This window comes from Phyllobates terribilis, unplaced genomic scaffold (assembly GCF_046119375.1).
Source record: "Phyllobates terribilis strain yellow unplaced genomic scaffold, ASM4611937v1 Scaffold_4__5_contigs__length_816908805, whole genome shotgun sequence".
Taxonomy (NCBI): Eukaryota; Metazoa; Chordata; class Amphibia; order Anura; family Dendrobatidae; genus Phyllobates; species Phyllobates terribilis.
The window spans coordinates 134,057,364-134,072,126 of NW_027362764.1; the positions used below are offsets into that span (position 1 = coordinate 134,057,364).

Below are 14,763 nucleotides of genomic sequence, written 5' to 3' on the forward strand. Positions count from 1 at the left end.
GATGGTAAGCCATGCAAGCACGTCGCCAGGGATGTTACACTTATTAGTATCATGTTATTAATTTATCGACTTGTCCATCTACTCTACCTCTACTCTATTATCCATATACTATACCTCATTGGTCATTGCACCCCGTACTTTTCTACATAGCTATAACATTGGGCAGAGACGGATTTAGGTTTTCTGGCACACGGGGCAAGAATTCAGTTTAGATCCCCCTCTTTCCCCTGCTCAAATGATTTGAGTAATTGTCAGGAGACCACCACTCATATGCGATTTGGTTACATACAGTCACCTGCCGACTAGTTGTGCTTCCTAATTCTCTTAATGTTCAGTGAAAAACTACAGCTCCTGCTTCATTGAGAGAAGCAGGTAGAAAAGCTTCTTGTCACATGAGCTGAATCTTGACAGTGAGAATATTACACGCTGTTAGGATTGAGCATCCTACAGTGCTTCATTTTATAAGTAAATGGGTTGCCCAGGTTTGTGACTGCAGACTTTTGATTCCTCACAGCGCATGCACTACAAACTTTCAGGATTCTCCGGATCCGGCGGCAAGAGTGGATGGTCATGTGAGTGCATGTATGCAATTTGCATACTTCTGGTCACATTCCAACTAGACGTGTCCGGCCTCGCTCAATTCACTTGTATTGAGTGAGGCCACGCATGACTAGTTGGCACATGACCACATGTATGCAAATCGCATACTTGTGGTTTCATGACCTTCCACTCTCACCGTCGACACCAGAGAATCCTGACAGTGTGCAGTCTGTGTGCTCAGAGGATTCAGAAGTTTGCAGTCACACAGAATGACTGCAGACTTTGATCACAAACTTGGACAGCCCCCTTAATGCTCCTACCATAAATAAAAAAACAGTAAACCTTGACATGTAAGACAGCATAACACTTTATTAGCATAGCCATGTATCATGTAATCTTACAAGTTATGGATTGTTACATGTGTACAGGATAAAAACCAATACCAGTACAAGAATATATCACATCACCAGAACCATCAGCAGTACAGAAATACATCACCAGAACCACCATGATTACATGAATAAATAGCCAGAACCACCATCACTACATGAATCTATTACCAGGACCACCATCAGTGCATGAATACATTACCTGAACCACCATCATTACATGAATACATCACCAGGACCATCATTAGTACATAGTACATCAATTGTAATGTCAGGTTATCCTCATATACATTTGTATCATATGGATTTACAACTCCCAGTATGTCCTTAATAGTGGTAAGCAGATGCTGGGAGTTGTTGCTATCAGTCATCATCAGACTGTGGACCATGCAGGAACCACAATATTGATGAGAATTAGTCGGTATCACAAATAAACATTTACATCCAAGTATCCTATGGATGACATCTTCTCTTATTGGACTAGTTCCCTTTCTTTTTTTCTTTATCTTGTCCAGATGCCATGATGACTTTTCACAGCCACACAGATTCTGCACACATCCATCTTCTCTGGTCTTCCGCAGCACCATCTCAACACAATGCCCTTAAAAATAGCATTGTGATTATAATGCTCCTGAATAAAAATATCTGCCCTACGTTTTGTCCCTGAATAATTGCCCCTCCCTGTGTACCCTGCACATAATATGCCTACACATTGTCCTTCTTATGGTACATGACCCCCACACTGCCCTCTTATTTCCATACTATACCCCCTCTTCATACTGAGTCTTCCATATACTGCCTAGTCTCTATACTGTGTCCCCTCATCACACTCCCCCAAATCAGCATACTGTTCCCTCCTTGCTGTTCCCTCACACTGTTCCCCCATGCTATCTCCTCTCTATACTCTCCCCTCCAAACTACCCAGTCTCTATTTTGTGACTCCACAAATTCCCCCCCATACTGTCTCCTCACACTATTCCCCTTAATAGTCTCCTCACACATTTCCCCCCTCCCTTATACTGTCTCCTAACATATCCCTCCCCACTCACAATACTGTCTCCTCACATATTTACCCCCTTGTTTTCCATACTATCTCCTCACACATTTTCCTCTGCTCCTAATGCTGTTTCTGCACCCATTCTCCCCTGCTCCTCATACTGTAACCACACATATTCCCCATTCCTTCCCCATATTCTATTCTCACATATCTCCCCCGCTCACCATACTGTTTCCTCACACATTTTCCCCACTATACACTGTGTCTGTACCCATTTCCCTCACTCACAATATTGTTTACTCACACATTTCTCTCCCTCACTTTCCATACTGTTTCCTCATTCATAACCTCTTCTCATACTGTTTCCCCAATAATTCCCCCCTTGCTCCTCATACTGTTTCCTCACACATTCCCCCCTCACTACCCAAACTGAGCCCGCACCCATTCCCCAACCCTCACTCCCCATACTGTGCTTGCACCTATTCCCCTACCCTCGCTCCCCATACTGTGCCTGCATCCATTCCCAGAACGTCGCTCCCTATACTGTGCCTGCACCCATTCCCCTACCGTCGCTCCTCATACTGTGCCTGCACCCATTCCCCCACCCTAACTCCCCATACTGTGTTTAAACTTATTCCCCTACCCTTACTCTCCATACTTTGTTTGTACACATTCCCCCAACCTTCCCATACTGTGTCCACACCAATTCCTCCCTCGGTCAACATACTGTTTCCACACGCATTCCCTCACTTCTTATACTGTTTCCTCACTTCTCCTCTCGCTGCCTATACTTAGTCTGCACATTCCCCCCTCCTCGCTCATCATAGTGTCTCCTCATACATCCACCTCCCCATACTGTTTCAGCACTCATTCCACCCAATTTCCCATACTGTTTCCCCACACATTGTCCCCATATTGTCCTCCATTGGAGCACATACAGTGGATACGGAAAGTATTCAGACCCCTTTATATTTTTCACTCTTTGTTTCATTGCAGCCATTTGGTAAATTCTAAAAAGTTCATTTTTTTCTCATTAAGTACACTCTGCACCCCATCTTGACTGAAAAAAAGAAATGTGAGCAGTGAGGTCTTATATAGACAGGTGTGTGCCTTTCCAAATCAAGTTCTATCAGTTTAATTAAACACAGCTGGACTCCAATGAAGGAGTAGAACCATCTCAAGGAGGATCACAAGGAAATGGACAGCATGTGACTTAAATATTAGTGTCTGAGCAAAGGGTCTGAATACTTATGACCATGTGAGATTTCAGTTTTTCTTTTTTAATAAATTTGTAAAAATTTCTACATTTCTGTTTTTTTTCAGTCAAGATGGGGTGCAGAGTGTACTTTAATGAGAAAAAAATGAACTTTTTAGAATTTACCAAATGCTGCAATGAAACAAAGAGTGAAAAATTTAAAGGGATCTGAATACTTTCCGTACCCACTGTACCATCAACGTTCTTCGCTGCTATACGCCACTGAAGAGTAACGTCACCAGCATTGATCAGATGATCTGATCACGCTGCTGACATCTCCCTAACCTGGAAGTGACAGTGGTCAGGGCTTCAATTGTACTCATGCCTGAAAGACGCGAGTACAATTGATTGCTGGTGACAAACTTAGAGAATGGCTGATTCCCACTACACGGGCGGCAAAATGCAGTCATCGGGAAGCCATCTCAAACAGCCGCATCAGGTGGCCCAATGGCTCCCTCCTGGTGGCAGCGCCCGGGACGAATAATCTGCCTGCGACCCCCCTAAATAAGCGTGCTGAGGTACCTTTTTGCTCTGTTCTCATTTGTTATACACTAATTCATGTGTAAAGTACTTCTGAATGTTGATCAAGTTGATGGACACTAGGAATCAGAAGAAAAAAACCTGATCTTTAGGGCAGACTGGATCATGAATTATGGTTACACCTACACCCCATTCTCTTTATCCCACCCCCAATTGAACCTGATGGATGTGTCTTTTTTTCAATTTTGCTAACTATGTAACTATGTTTATCAGTTGAACTATAACTGGTTAGATGATCACTCAGTGTCAGGCAGCTGCTGCAAAAGTTACTGTCAACCTGTGAAGAACAAGGATGGTTACCTACCACTGAATAGCTTTCCAGCATCACACACATTTCAGCCTCTTCATTAGGTCCTAACAAGCCATTCGTTGGAGATACGGAGACTGACCAAGCGGCAGGATGGCTCGCTGGAAACTGCAGAAAATAGAAGTCATTTGATGAAACAGTTACTGTATATAGACAACATGTACTATTTTCACCTAAAGTATCACAGTTCCGCTTCAACATGTGAAAAGTCTGTAAAACATTTTGTATTTCTTGCATTACTCATATTTTTAACCCCTTCTCGCCATGGCCTATTTTCATTTTTGCACTTTCACTTTTTTCCTGTCTCTTTTCCAGGAGCTATATATATATATATATATATATATATATATATATATATATATATAGTTTTTTTTACATAGCCAACTTAAGGCTTATTTTTTGCAGGGTGAGTTATAGTTTTGAAATTACACCATTCATTTTACCAATATCTTAAAATACATGAAAAAAATAAAAAATTCCAAGAGCGTTGAAATTTTGAATTTTGTTTTATAATATTCAGTGTGCGCTAAGGATTATTTAGTGACATAACTCTCCGCGACAGTGCGATTACAGAGAGTACAAACTTATGAAGTTCTTTTTATAGTTTAGTAGTTGAAAAAAAATCCAACATTTGTAAAAAAAAAAAAAAAAGAAAAGGAGAAAAAAATTGGTTTGTGACGCCTTTTTCTGAGTTCTGTAACTTTTTAACTTTTCCATGGATGAATCTATGTGAGGTCTTGTTTTTTTCATGGGAAGCTGATGTTTTTGTTGATACCATTTGAGGTCCCTTATTTATGCCATTTTTATGGGGGAGGTGCAGGGATCAAAAAACAGCAATTCTAGCATTTCGATTTTTTGGGTTTATTAGTTTTACAGCATTACTGTCAAGCATTAAATGATTTTATATTTTGTTAGATTAGATTTTTGCGGTTGTGGTCATACCAAACATGAGTATTTTGTTTATTTCTTTATTGTTAATGGAAGATTGGTGTGATTCAAACTTCTATTATTTTTTATATACAGTACTTTTTTTATATATATATATTTTTCTCTTTTTTTCCCTCCTAGGGCACTTGAACTTGCAATAATTTGATCAGTTATTCTATATTCTATATGGTAGTCATGGTGGCCTTCAGCAGGCCCCGTTGTCACACGTCATGTGTGGTGCAGCTTCTGCTCCATACACCCGCACCTGACATGCATCAAACATGTACGATGGAGGGGTTAAGATAAACATCTACAATTATTTACTGTAAATGTAGTGTTCTAGCTAAAGCTAATATCAAAGGCAATACCGGCTACTCACAATTAAAATAAAAAGTTAAAAATGCTGTAAAATAAATACAATAATGAACTCTTACATTACTTTTCCCCTAGCACTCTTGTTCCAAGCTTCCTGAGTCCCTCAACAATCTCTGTATTTCATGCTTGGTCTGGATGGGCAGGTGACCACTATAGACAATCACTGACTGTAGCGGCACAGTGATCACTGCTGCAGTCAGTGATTGGCTGCATAGGTCACATATCTGAACTGACATGGAAGTACAGAGACAACTCTGCACTTTCGGTCTGGTCCACATGGATTTACAGCCCTATTTCTGACCTGACTCCTACATGTAGACTTCTGTTTTAGTATATTGAGTGTTATAATAAAAAGAAAAAATGATTTACCTCTTGCCAAGAAAACTTTGCTGGGAGCTTTCCCTGGTTATACATTTTTATAGTTGACTGTGATTGGACTCCTACATAGATCTCATTGAACACCAAGGAACTGGACAGAAGGCAAACCTGGGGCACCTGGACATCCGCCGTGACAGCAAGATAGCTAGAACAAATGGACCAGGTAAAACAACCAGTAGACAACTCACCTGGAAATTTCAGCTAAAACGACAAAGATAGAATACATTGCGCAAAATGGAAAGTATAGTCACTGCACTTTCAGATAACTCCATGTCTTTGCTAAAAAAAATGCTAAATAGACAATCTAAAAATCACTTTATTTAAAAATTATTTATTACCCATGAAAAATTGCTCCAATGTGCCAGTCACTAGGCGCCATCTCATTTGTGTAACTTGCTATCTACTGCTTATTGGAAGGTGTAATCCCTCACTAGCAGCAGAGACGGATTACAAGTGCAGATAAGTTTTTGTCTCTCTGCTGCTACTCATCTGTTTGTCAAACTACAAGCAGGCTTCCAGTTCAGAGCAGGAAAGTCATTGGAAATGGCAAGAGCGATGAATGCTGGAAACAACGTTACAGCGCATATAGTGCTGGAAGACTGAGGGTGAAGAAAAATCGCCCACTTCAAAAACAGAGTGTATGGCCAATGCCAGAGCATGAGAAGCGGGACAGTTCTTGGAAAATTCGACTGGTAAATGCACAAAAGCATTTTGACCTTGTGTGGGATGCGGAAAGCAATAGAATGTGTTCTTAGAGACTATGTGTGCTATGACAGGTAGACCTTAACTCCCACATTGGTGAAATATTGACAGTGCTTAGCACATTAGTGCAGGCTATTAAATCCAAGAAATTGGTGACCTCTACTAAGTCTTTAATTCTTACCTTCCTTCCCCATTTTCTACTTCCAGCTCCAGCACAGTCTCCAACCTCTGACACGTCAATGGCTTAAATACCACAGACACCTCCCGGGTACCTAGAGGTGGCAGCACGCCACTCTCTGGAGAAATGGAAAATCTTGATTCCTATGAAAAAGACAATTATAAATGTGTTATTTCCATTTAGAAGAGAAAATAGATATCGTCCACAGGTTCAGCGGAAAGACTTGTACATGTTTGACGTGCACTAAGAATGGAGATTAAGGAGTAGAACCTCATGGGATTCAACAAGTAATTCATTGCCTAAAGGTCGCGCATTTTCTTTATTCTCGGGTTTCATAAAATTTGTTATAAGATATAAATATAGGAGTAGACCAGGAAAAAAAATCCTGCATGCTGCAGCCAAATGCATGAAACTTTGGTGGTGTGATGTAAAATCTGAATAAGGGCATGAGCCATATGGAGAGTGTCATCAGGCCCCATGCACACGGGCTGAAAAGTGTCACCTAGATCCCTACAGCTGTATACTACAGAGCCACAGACGTGCCACGTGCCACCACACGACGCCTCTATTCTGTTACAGAGATGTTCTGGCCTAATAGAGAAGCTTACCTCCTCTCCTCTTGCATCTATACAAGCTTTACTCTCTTGAATCTTCCACTTTGCTGCCAAGGAACTCATGTTCTCAATAGTAAATTTGCTGAGCGTTTTATTACCCAGTTTGATAAGCCCCAGGTCAAGTGATGGAATTGTGATATCTATCAGTGGTCCCTGCAATGGAAAAGAAGCAAGATGTTCTGATTCTACATTTTTTGAAGTTAAACCCAATAAATAGTGATGAGCGAGTATGTTCTATTAACCCTTTCGCAGAGTACGCTCGGGCCGAGCTCCGAGTATTTACAGCTGCTCGGTGATATGTTTGAATCGCTCCCGTGTGCATGATTTGCAACTGTTTGACAGTTTTAATACATGTGAGGAATGTCTATTTCTTACACATTCCTCACATGTAATAAAGCTGTCAAACAGTTGCAAATCATGCACACGGGAGCGATTCAACCATATTACTGAGCAGCTGTAAATACTCGGAGCTCGGCCCGAGCGTACTCAGAACAGAACATACTCGCTCAACACAACCAATAAACAATTTAAATGGTAGACATTGTTAAAAAAATGACAGAGGTATTTTTTATGAAATCATGTGCTTGCATAAATGGTATAGATAGAACACAATGTGTCATGGTTAAAGGGTATCAATCATTTTACATTTTGTATATGCTATTCCACTCCATACATGCTGCAGAGCAGTGGGGTCTTGGTCCTGAGACCTCCTCACCATTGGCTTAAAAGAATGCTCAAAAGCGTTCACCTCTCAACTCCAACATGAGCGTAAGCACAGAGAGAGGTGTACAGACCCGTATTCTTACTACTGAAGGGAATCTGTCAACAGGATCTCACACCCCTACCTATATATTTGTGTATGTAGCTTTTTCAAAGACAAGTCCAGCAATACCTTTACATGGACAGTACGTTCATCCATTACTGAGAAATCAGAGTTTGAATTGATATGTAAAAGCTCGGGTAGATCTGAAGCCTCTGTCACTCCAGCTCCATTCACCAACCCACACTGAAATTTCCTGCTTGACTGACGGCCCCTTTGCTTGAAGTCGCACAGCATAGAGACTGGAGAAGGAGGAGGTGGCACTGGGCTGGGAACAGAGCTGGAGTGACGCAGTCTTCAGATCCACCATAGCCATTTGCTATTTCTCAGTAATGGAGGAACAGATTTGCCATGTAAAGGTATTGCTGGACTTGTCTTTGAAAGACAAGTTTGGAGGTGAAGTCCTGCTGACAGATTCCCTTTAAACCTGTATATCATTCTGTCTGTGCGCTTATGCAGGGAGCAGTTCTTTGAGTCATCAGTGACCCGGCTCGCCACCGATCTACAGCATCTTCTCATTGTATGTCACAGTGATCACTATAGTATAATTAATATATGTGACACTTCGATCTGGAGGTATGAGTCAGGTTTATGTAGCTATTGCTCTTTAAGACTGCGCTAATGACATTTCAGCCACTTTTTGACTATACCATTAGGGAGTAGCATGCGGTAAATATTGTATATTGCACGGTATCCATATTTTTAGTATATGTTTCAGCATGGAAAAGCAAAGTCTACCACAATATTCCAGTGAAAAAAAGATGCCAACATATGCCAAAATACATTCTTTTGGAATAGGCTGAGTCAGTGGGGTTCTGTGGATACATTCATGGTAAATCCTGAGCTTTCCCACAGCCTACGACATATATACTGCAATAGCAAAACTGAACTGTTGGATACTAAGGGACAACAAATAAAAAAGTGAATGTTTTATCAAGTGTACATATTAGTTTAGCACAGTTATGTGTAATATGCCAGATGAATAGTACAATGGACAACAACAAACCTTAAATGTGGCCTCCACGTGCAAAACCACCGGCTCAGAAGAGTGTAGTATGTGACAATTCACATTCTCACTGGTGAATCCAATTTTCAGTCCAGTGAACATCAATTCAAATTCACAGAATTCACCACGTTCTGAAAAGACATTTCTATGTCAGCTACTCGGGAGCAAAAATCAAATATGAAGACCCAGGATAAGACCTATACATACAAGCTGCATAACAATGGCTACAGGATACCATTTCAACAAAAGGTAAATGTTTGTGTAGATTAAAACCAAAGACTCTCTGGCCTTTTATGCAAAAATACACCAAAAGTTCTAAATGATTTTTTCATGGGATTTTCATGGACTTTTTCAACATTCTGGAATAATCATCCTATTTTTGAAATCTGGGGACTTCAGAGTCACTGTGAGGCTTTTAGTTGCTTTCATCCTCTTACATCATAACTGGTTAGTCACCTTACCATGGTGCATATCCAATTATGTCCCATATTTCATGTAAAGGAGGGGGCTGGAGACAGCAGAGGTAGGGGGAAGCCACCCATGACCGGGGTTGGCCTGGAGGTTTCATTCCCCTCCCAGGTCTCGTAGTTTGAATGGAGCAGGTTGGGGATTGGGTAATGGGAAGCAGGGGGGCGGGTAGTGAAGAAGGGGGGGTATATATAAGGAAAAGTGCGGGAAAACTGCCATTCCCTTAGGAACAACGGAGAGAGTTACCCACCCTCCCTCCCTCTTGTTGAAGATGTTTTTTTAGGCAAGTCCAAAAAAAAAAAAATGGGGCGTATGCATGTGTTTTCTGCTTTGTTTCCATTTGTCACAGTGGCGGGGGGGGTGGGGTTCTTGGAGTTGGTTTAAATTGAGTGGGGGTTATCTGGCAGTCGGTTATGGGCTCTGGACGGGGTTTTACCTCGGAGCAATTTGTTGGTTGGTCTTCCACGGAATGTGGAAGTTTTGGTGCCCTCGAGCTGGTGCTGAACGGCTGAGGGTAAAATGGCGGTTTAATTTTTGAGTTATTTAAAGCCAGATCTATTAGCTCCAAGAACCCTCCCTCCATTTATTCATATATATATATATTTATGTTATTGTTATTTGTTGTTTGTTAATAAATGGAAGCTGTGGCCAAAATATTTCCAACAGATAACTTGTGGTGGAGTTTTTTATTTCAGGGAAGGGATCAGGGGGATCTCTGGTTACACTGGATTGAGAAAAAATATATCAGTTCAGAAACCGTATTGGCCGTAACAGGTCAGGCAATTTCTCATACTGTAAGTACAATGCATGATATCACACATGGAAAAAGGACAATACACGAGTACCAATGTTTCCAGAGTGCGGTTCAATCTGAATAATATTTGGTGTTGAGATGTTTTCCCACTCAAAATGGATTGTGGATTTGCTGTTATTCCACATCTACAAGAAGGAAAAACGAGAAGTTAAATCATGGTACGAATATGCTAAATTATTATTTTTACAGATCTAATACTGACCTTAAACTGTTTTCTCATAGCCGTGCCAGTAAAGCTTTCACCAGAAAAGATGACCGCATATGGCTCCAAGAGTATATAGAAAGGCTCAGCGGTGCCTTTAACATCAAGGTCAATGACGATCACATCTTGTATTGCAGGGTCCAGCTCAGTGAAGCTGGATGGATGCTGCTCTGTGCTGAGTAGAAAAAGTAAGATATGTTTATTCACTGCTACAATCTCCTCGCTTATGGTAACATTTATTATAGGTTCTATACAAGCAACTACAAAGGCAATTACATTATTACAAATATTTTGTACAGATCAAAGTTATTGCATTATCAGATGCCTTTTGATTTGGATTAAACGGGTTTATTTTCACCCCAACTTTTTCATTATCTAAAAATTGATGTTGTTTGTAAAAAGAATAATTAAACCCTTAATGCCACCATTGCGCCTCTTAACGGCGGCCGTTAAGGGGTTTTATTCATCAGCGCCATGAATAAGGCGCTCAAGAATAAGTGAATAGCGCCCCAAGCGGGCGCAAATCACTCGAATGACAACCACCTGCAGCATCAACCTTGACCACTTTTGGAACCAATCGGAGGTGATTAACTTCTTAAATACGGCATCAATTGTGACAGATGCATCTAAGCAGTTAAAATGGGGGTTAAACAACCCCCTTTGACAGGATCGACCCCCTGTGATCGTAATCGCGGGTACCAATCGCTGCAACGGTACCCTAAGGTCACCTGTTGACCCCAGAGTGCGGTGACCTGTTAGACCCAGCTATTAGCAAAGTCTAACAGGCACAGTCAGTGAGACACTGACAGGTCTCAGTCACTGCAGTACACGAATACTGCAATGCATAAGGGTAAATTATACATGTTCGACAGCAGGACTAAGTGAAAAAAGTAAAAAAAAGTGGAATAAAATGTGTAAAAAAAAAAGTTAAAAAAACACACACAAAAAGTGCATACATATCACGAAAAGCCGCTTTGCCACTAAAAACGCAGCGTTTGCATTAAAACAAAACTAAACAAAAATTGTACACATAATAGGTATTCCCACATCTGGAACAAGCCAAACTACAAGGTTGCGTGCCCACGATGCGTTTTTCAAACGTTTTGCTGCAGAATTTCCGCAGCGAAAACGCATAAAAAATGCTTGGTAATACGTGCCCCATGGTCCCCAATGATAATCCGTATGTGCTGTGTACATGCTGCGGAAATTTCCGCTGCGGATTATCATTGCAGAAAAATCCGCAGCTTGTCCATTAATTTTGCGGACACGCAGCGTAATTGCCGCCATTGACTTGCATTGAATTGATTAATATCCCCATGACTACATGTGCACGTGTGGATATTAAGCGATTCAATGTGCGGATGGTTCCCGGGTTTGGAGAAGAGGAGACTCTCCTCCAGACCCCGGTACCATAGTACCTGTTAAAAAAAGAATTTAAAATAAAAAATATACATTATACTCTCCTTCTGATGGCCCACGGTCTCCTTAGCGATGCGTCCCGGCTCCCTGGCGGCTCGCAATGGTCTAAAAGGACCTTCCATGACGTCATTTAGTCATGTGACAGGTCACGTAACTGCTGACGTCGGCAGTCGCGTGACCTGTCACATGAATAAATGACGTCATGAAAGGTCCTTTTACACCACCGTGAGCCGTACAAGAGACCGGACGCATCGTACACGAGACCGGGGGACATCGGAAGGTGAGTATAATGTTTATTTTTTACCATTTCTATTATTTTTTTTAACTATTAACTTGGTCACACTATATAAATCCATGCCGGTTGCATGGATTTATATAGTGTGACCAAGTTGTCAAGCACTTTTCCAAGTGATGATAAAATCGCTTGGAAAAGCGCTTGATAACCTGCATGCAGAAATGCATGCAAAAACGCTTGACAAACGATTCTATCTGGCGGGAAAAACGCATGTAAAATCCGCATGCATTTTTCCTGCCAGGGAGATGGGGAAAAAATATGCAGCATTTCTGCATCGTGGGCACTTAGCCTAAAACTGTCATGTTATTTGTTCCATACCGCTAACATTGTAAAAAAAATAATAAAAAACAGGACAAAAATGTCACTTTTTCATCATACTGATAAACACAAAAACTGAATAAAAAGCAATCAAGAAGTCATATGTAAAAAAAAATGGTACAAATGAAAATATCAAAACATCCTGCAAATATCAAGCCCTAATAAGACTCAATCGGGAAAAAAAAAAAAGTTACAGCTCTCAGAATATGACGATGCAAAAACAAATTCATTTTTGTAAAATATTGTTTTCAGTGTGTAAAAGAAGCAAAGCATAAAAAAAAAGATATAAATCTGGTATCGCTGCAATCGTACAGACTCGACAGACAAATTGGTCTTATCACTTATACAGCACGGTGAACTGCGCAAAAAAAACAATATAATCACACCGACCCGAAGAATAAAGACGTCTTATCAATTATACCACAAAGTGAACAGCGCAAAACTAAAAATAAGAACTATTCTTGTACTGTTGTCTATTTGTTTATTCTGCATCCTAGAAATCGGAATAAGGCTCGGGTCACATTTATCCTGCGCTCTCCGCTGAGCTCTTACGTCAGGGTTTCCGTGTAGATTCCCAAAAAATGCTATTCAGACGAAAACCCTGATGGAACCACTGACCTATGAGGCAGATGTGCCTAAACAACAGTAAGCGGCCACATGTTTGGCATTATTGTAGTCGGGGGAGCCCAATTTACAATTTACGGCGTTCATATCACCAGAAGGACAAGCTGGGCACAATGTATGGGGGTGCTACAATATATGGGGGCTCTACACTGTATAGGGACACAATGTATGGGCACTAAACTGGCATATTTGCAATTCTCCAGACTAAAGCCTGGTGTAGATGTTACAAAATAGTCACTGCAGCTGTAGATTAATTAATTGATAGGTGTAATTTCTACAATGGGGTCACTCTGGGGAGCTTTCTGTTGTTATGGCATCTTAGGAGCTGCACAAATGTCGCTCGCATACTATTCTAGGGCTGCAAAAGCCAAATAGAGCTCCTTCCTTCTCAGCCCTGAAGTGTGGCCTAACAATAATTTCTGATGACATATAGTGCATCACCGCATTTCAGGAGAAATTTCACAATAAATTGTGGGGTCAGGTTTCACCTATTAACCCTTGTGTAACTGATAAATTTGCGGCAAATAAAAAAATTACATTTTTCCAACAAAAATGCCATATTTCCATGTCCCAATGTTAGAAAATTTTGTGAAGTTCCTGTAGGTTCAAAATACTCACTACATCCCTAGATAAAGTTTCCAATATGGGGTCACTTGGGGGGGGTTTCTGCTGTTCTGCAACCTCAGGGGCTCAGCTAATGGAGCCCACAATCTATTAAAACAGAATCTGCCTTCTAAAAGCCAAGTAGCGCTCCTTCCCATCCGATCCCTGCCGTAAGCTCAAACAGTAGTGTACAACCACATATGGGGCACTGCCACATTTGGTAAAAATTGCATAACAAATTATGGGGTCAATTTTCTCTTATTATGCCATGTCTAAGTTATACATTTGTAGCTAAAACAGTATTTTAGCAGAAATAATTACATTTTTTGTTTTCACATCTAAATGATATAAAATGTTGTGAATGACCTATAGGTTAAAAATGCTCAGTACACCCCTAGATAAATTCCTTGAGGAGTCAAGTTTCCAAAATGAGATCACTTTTGTGGGGTTTCTGCTGTTTTCGCATGTCAGGGGCTGCGCAAATGCGACATGGCACTCACAATCTATTCCAGACAAATTTACTCTCCAAAAATCAAATAGAGCTTTTTCCTTTCCGAGCCTTGCCATGTGCCCAAACAGGAGTTTTTGACCACATATGGGGTATCATTGTGTTTGCGAGAAATTGTGTAAGAAATAATAGGGGTCTGTTTTCTCCTATTATCAATTGTGAAAATTACAAATTTGAGGCAAACAAGCTACTGTGTCCACTTGTTCATGTTACCACCTGCAAAAGTGAAGAATTTGGGGCCAAAGCAACATTTTCGTAAACAAAATGAAAATTTTCAATCTGACAACCTAATGTTATCAAATTCTGTGTAGCACCTGTTGGTTTAAAGTGTTCACTATACCCCTGGATAAAATCCTTGAGGGGTGCCGTTTCCAAAATGGGGTCACTTGTGTGGGAGTTCTGCTGTTTAGGCACCTTTGGGGCCCTGTAAATGCGACATGGCGCCTGCAATCTATTTCAACCAAATTTATGTTCCAAAATTCAA

At 40.8% G+C, this 14,763-nt stretch overlaps 1 protein-coding gene across 4 annotated transcripts in view; it reads right to left on the reverse strand.

The window, feature by feature from the left end:
* Window positions 1–14,763, reverse strand: part of DLEC1 (DLEC1 cilia and flagella associated protein) — a 217,021-nt gene that overhangs the window by 33,087 nt on the left and 169,171 nt on the right. For all 4 annotated transcript variants that reach the window (XM_073677767.1, XM_073677768.1, XM_073677769.1 and 1 more), the window contains 7 exons: window positions 10,513–10,687; window positions 10,342–10,435; window positions 9,029–9,159; window positions 7,197–7,355; window positions 6,592–6,731; window positions 5,700–5,853; window positions 4,026–4,136 (listed from right to left, as the gene is read on the reverse strand). In XM_073677767.1, coding sequence (XP_073533868.1) covers window positions 4,026–4,136; window positions 5,700–5,853; window positions 6,592–6,731; window positions 7,197–7,355; window positions 9,029–9,159; window positions 10,342–10,435; window positions 10,513–10,687 — 964 coding nt within the window. The remainder of the gene's footprint in view (window positions 1–4,025; window positions 4,137–5,699; window positions 5,854–6,591; window positions 6,732–7,196; window positions 7,356–9,028; window positions 9,160–10,341; window positions 10,436–10,512; window positions 10,688–14,763) is intronic.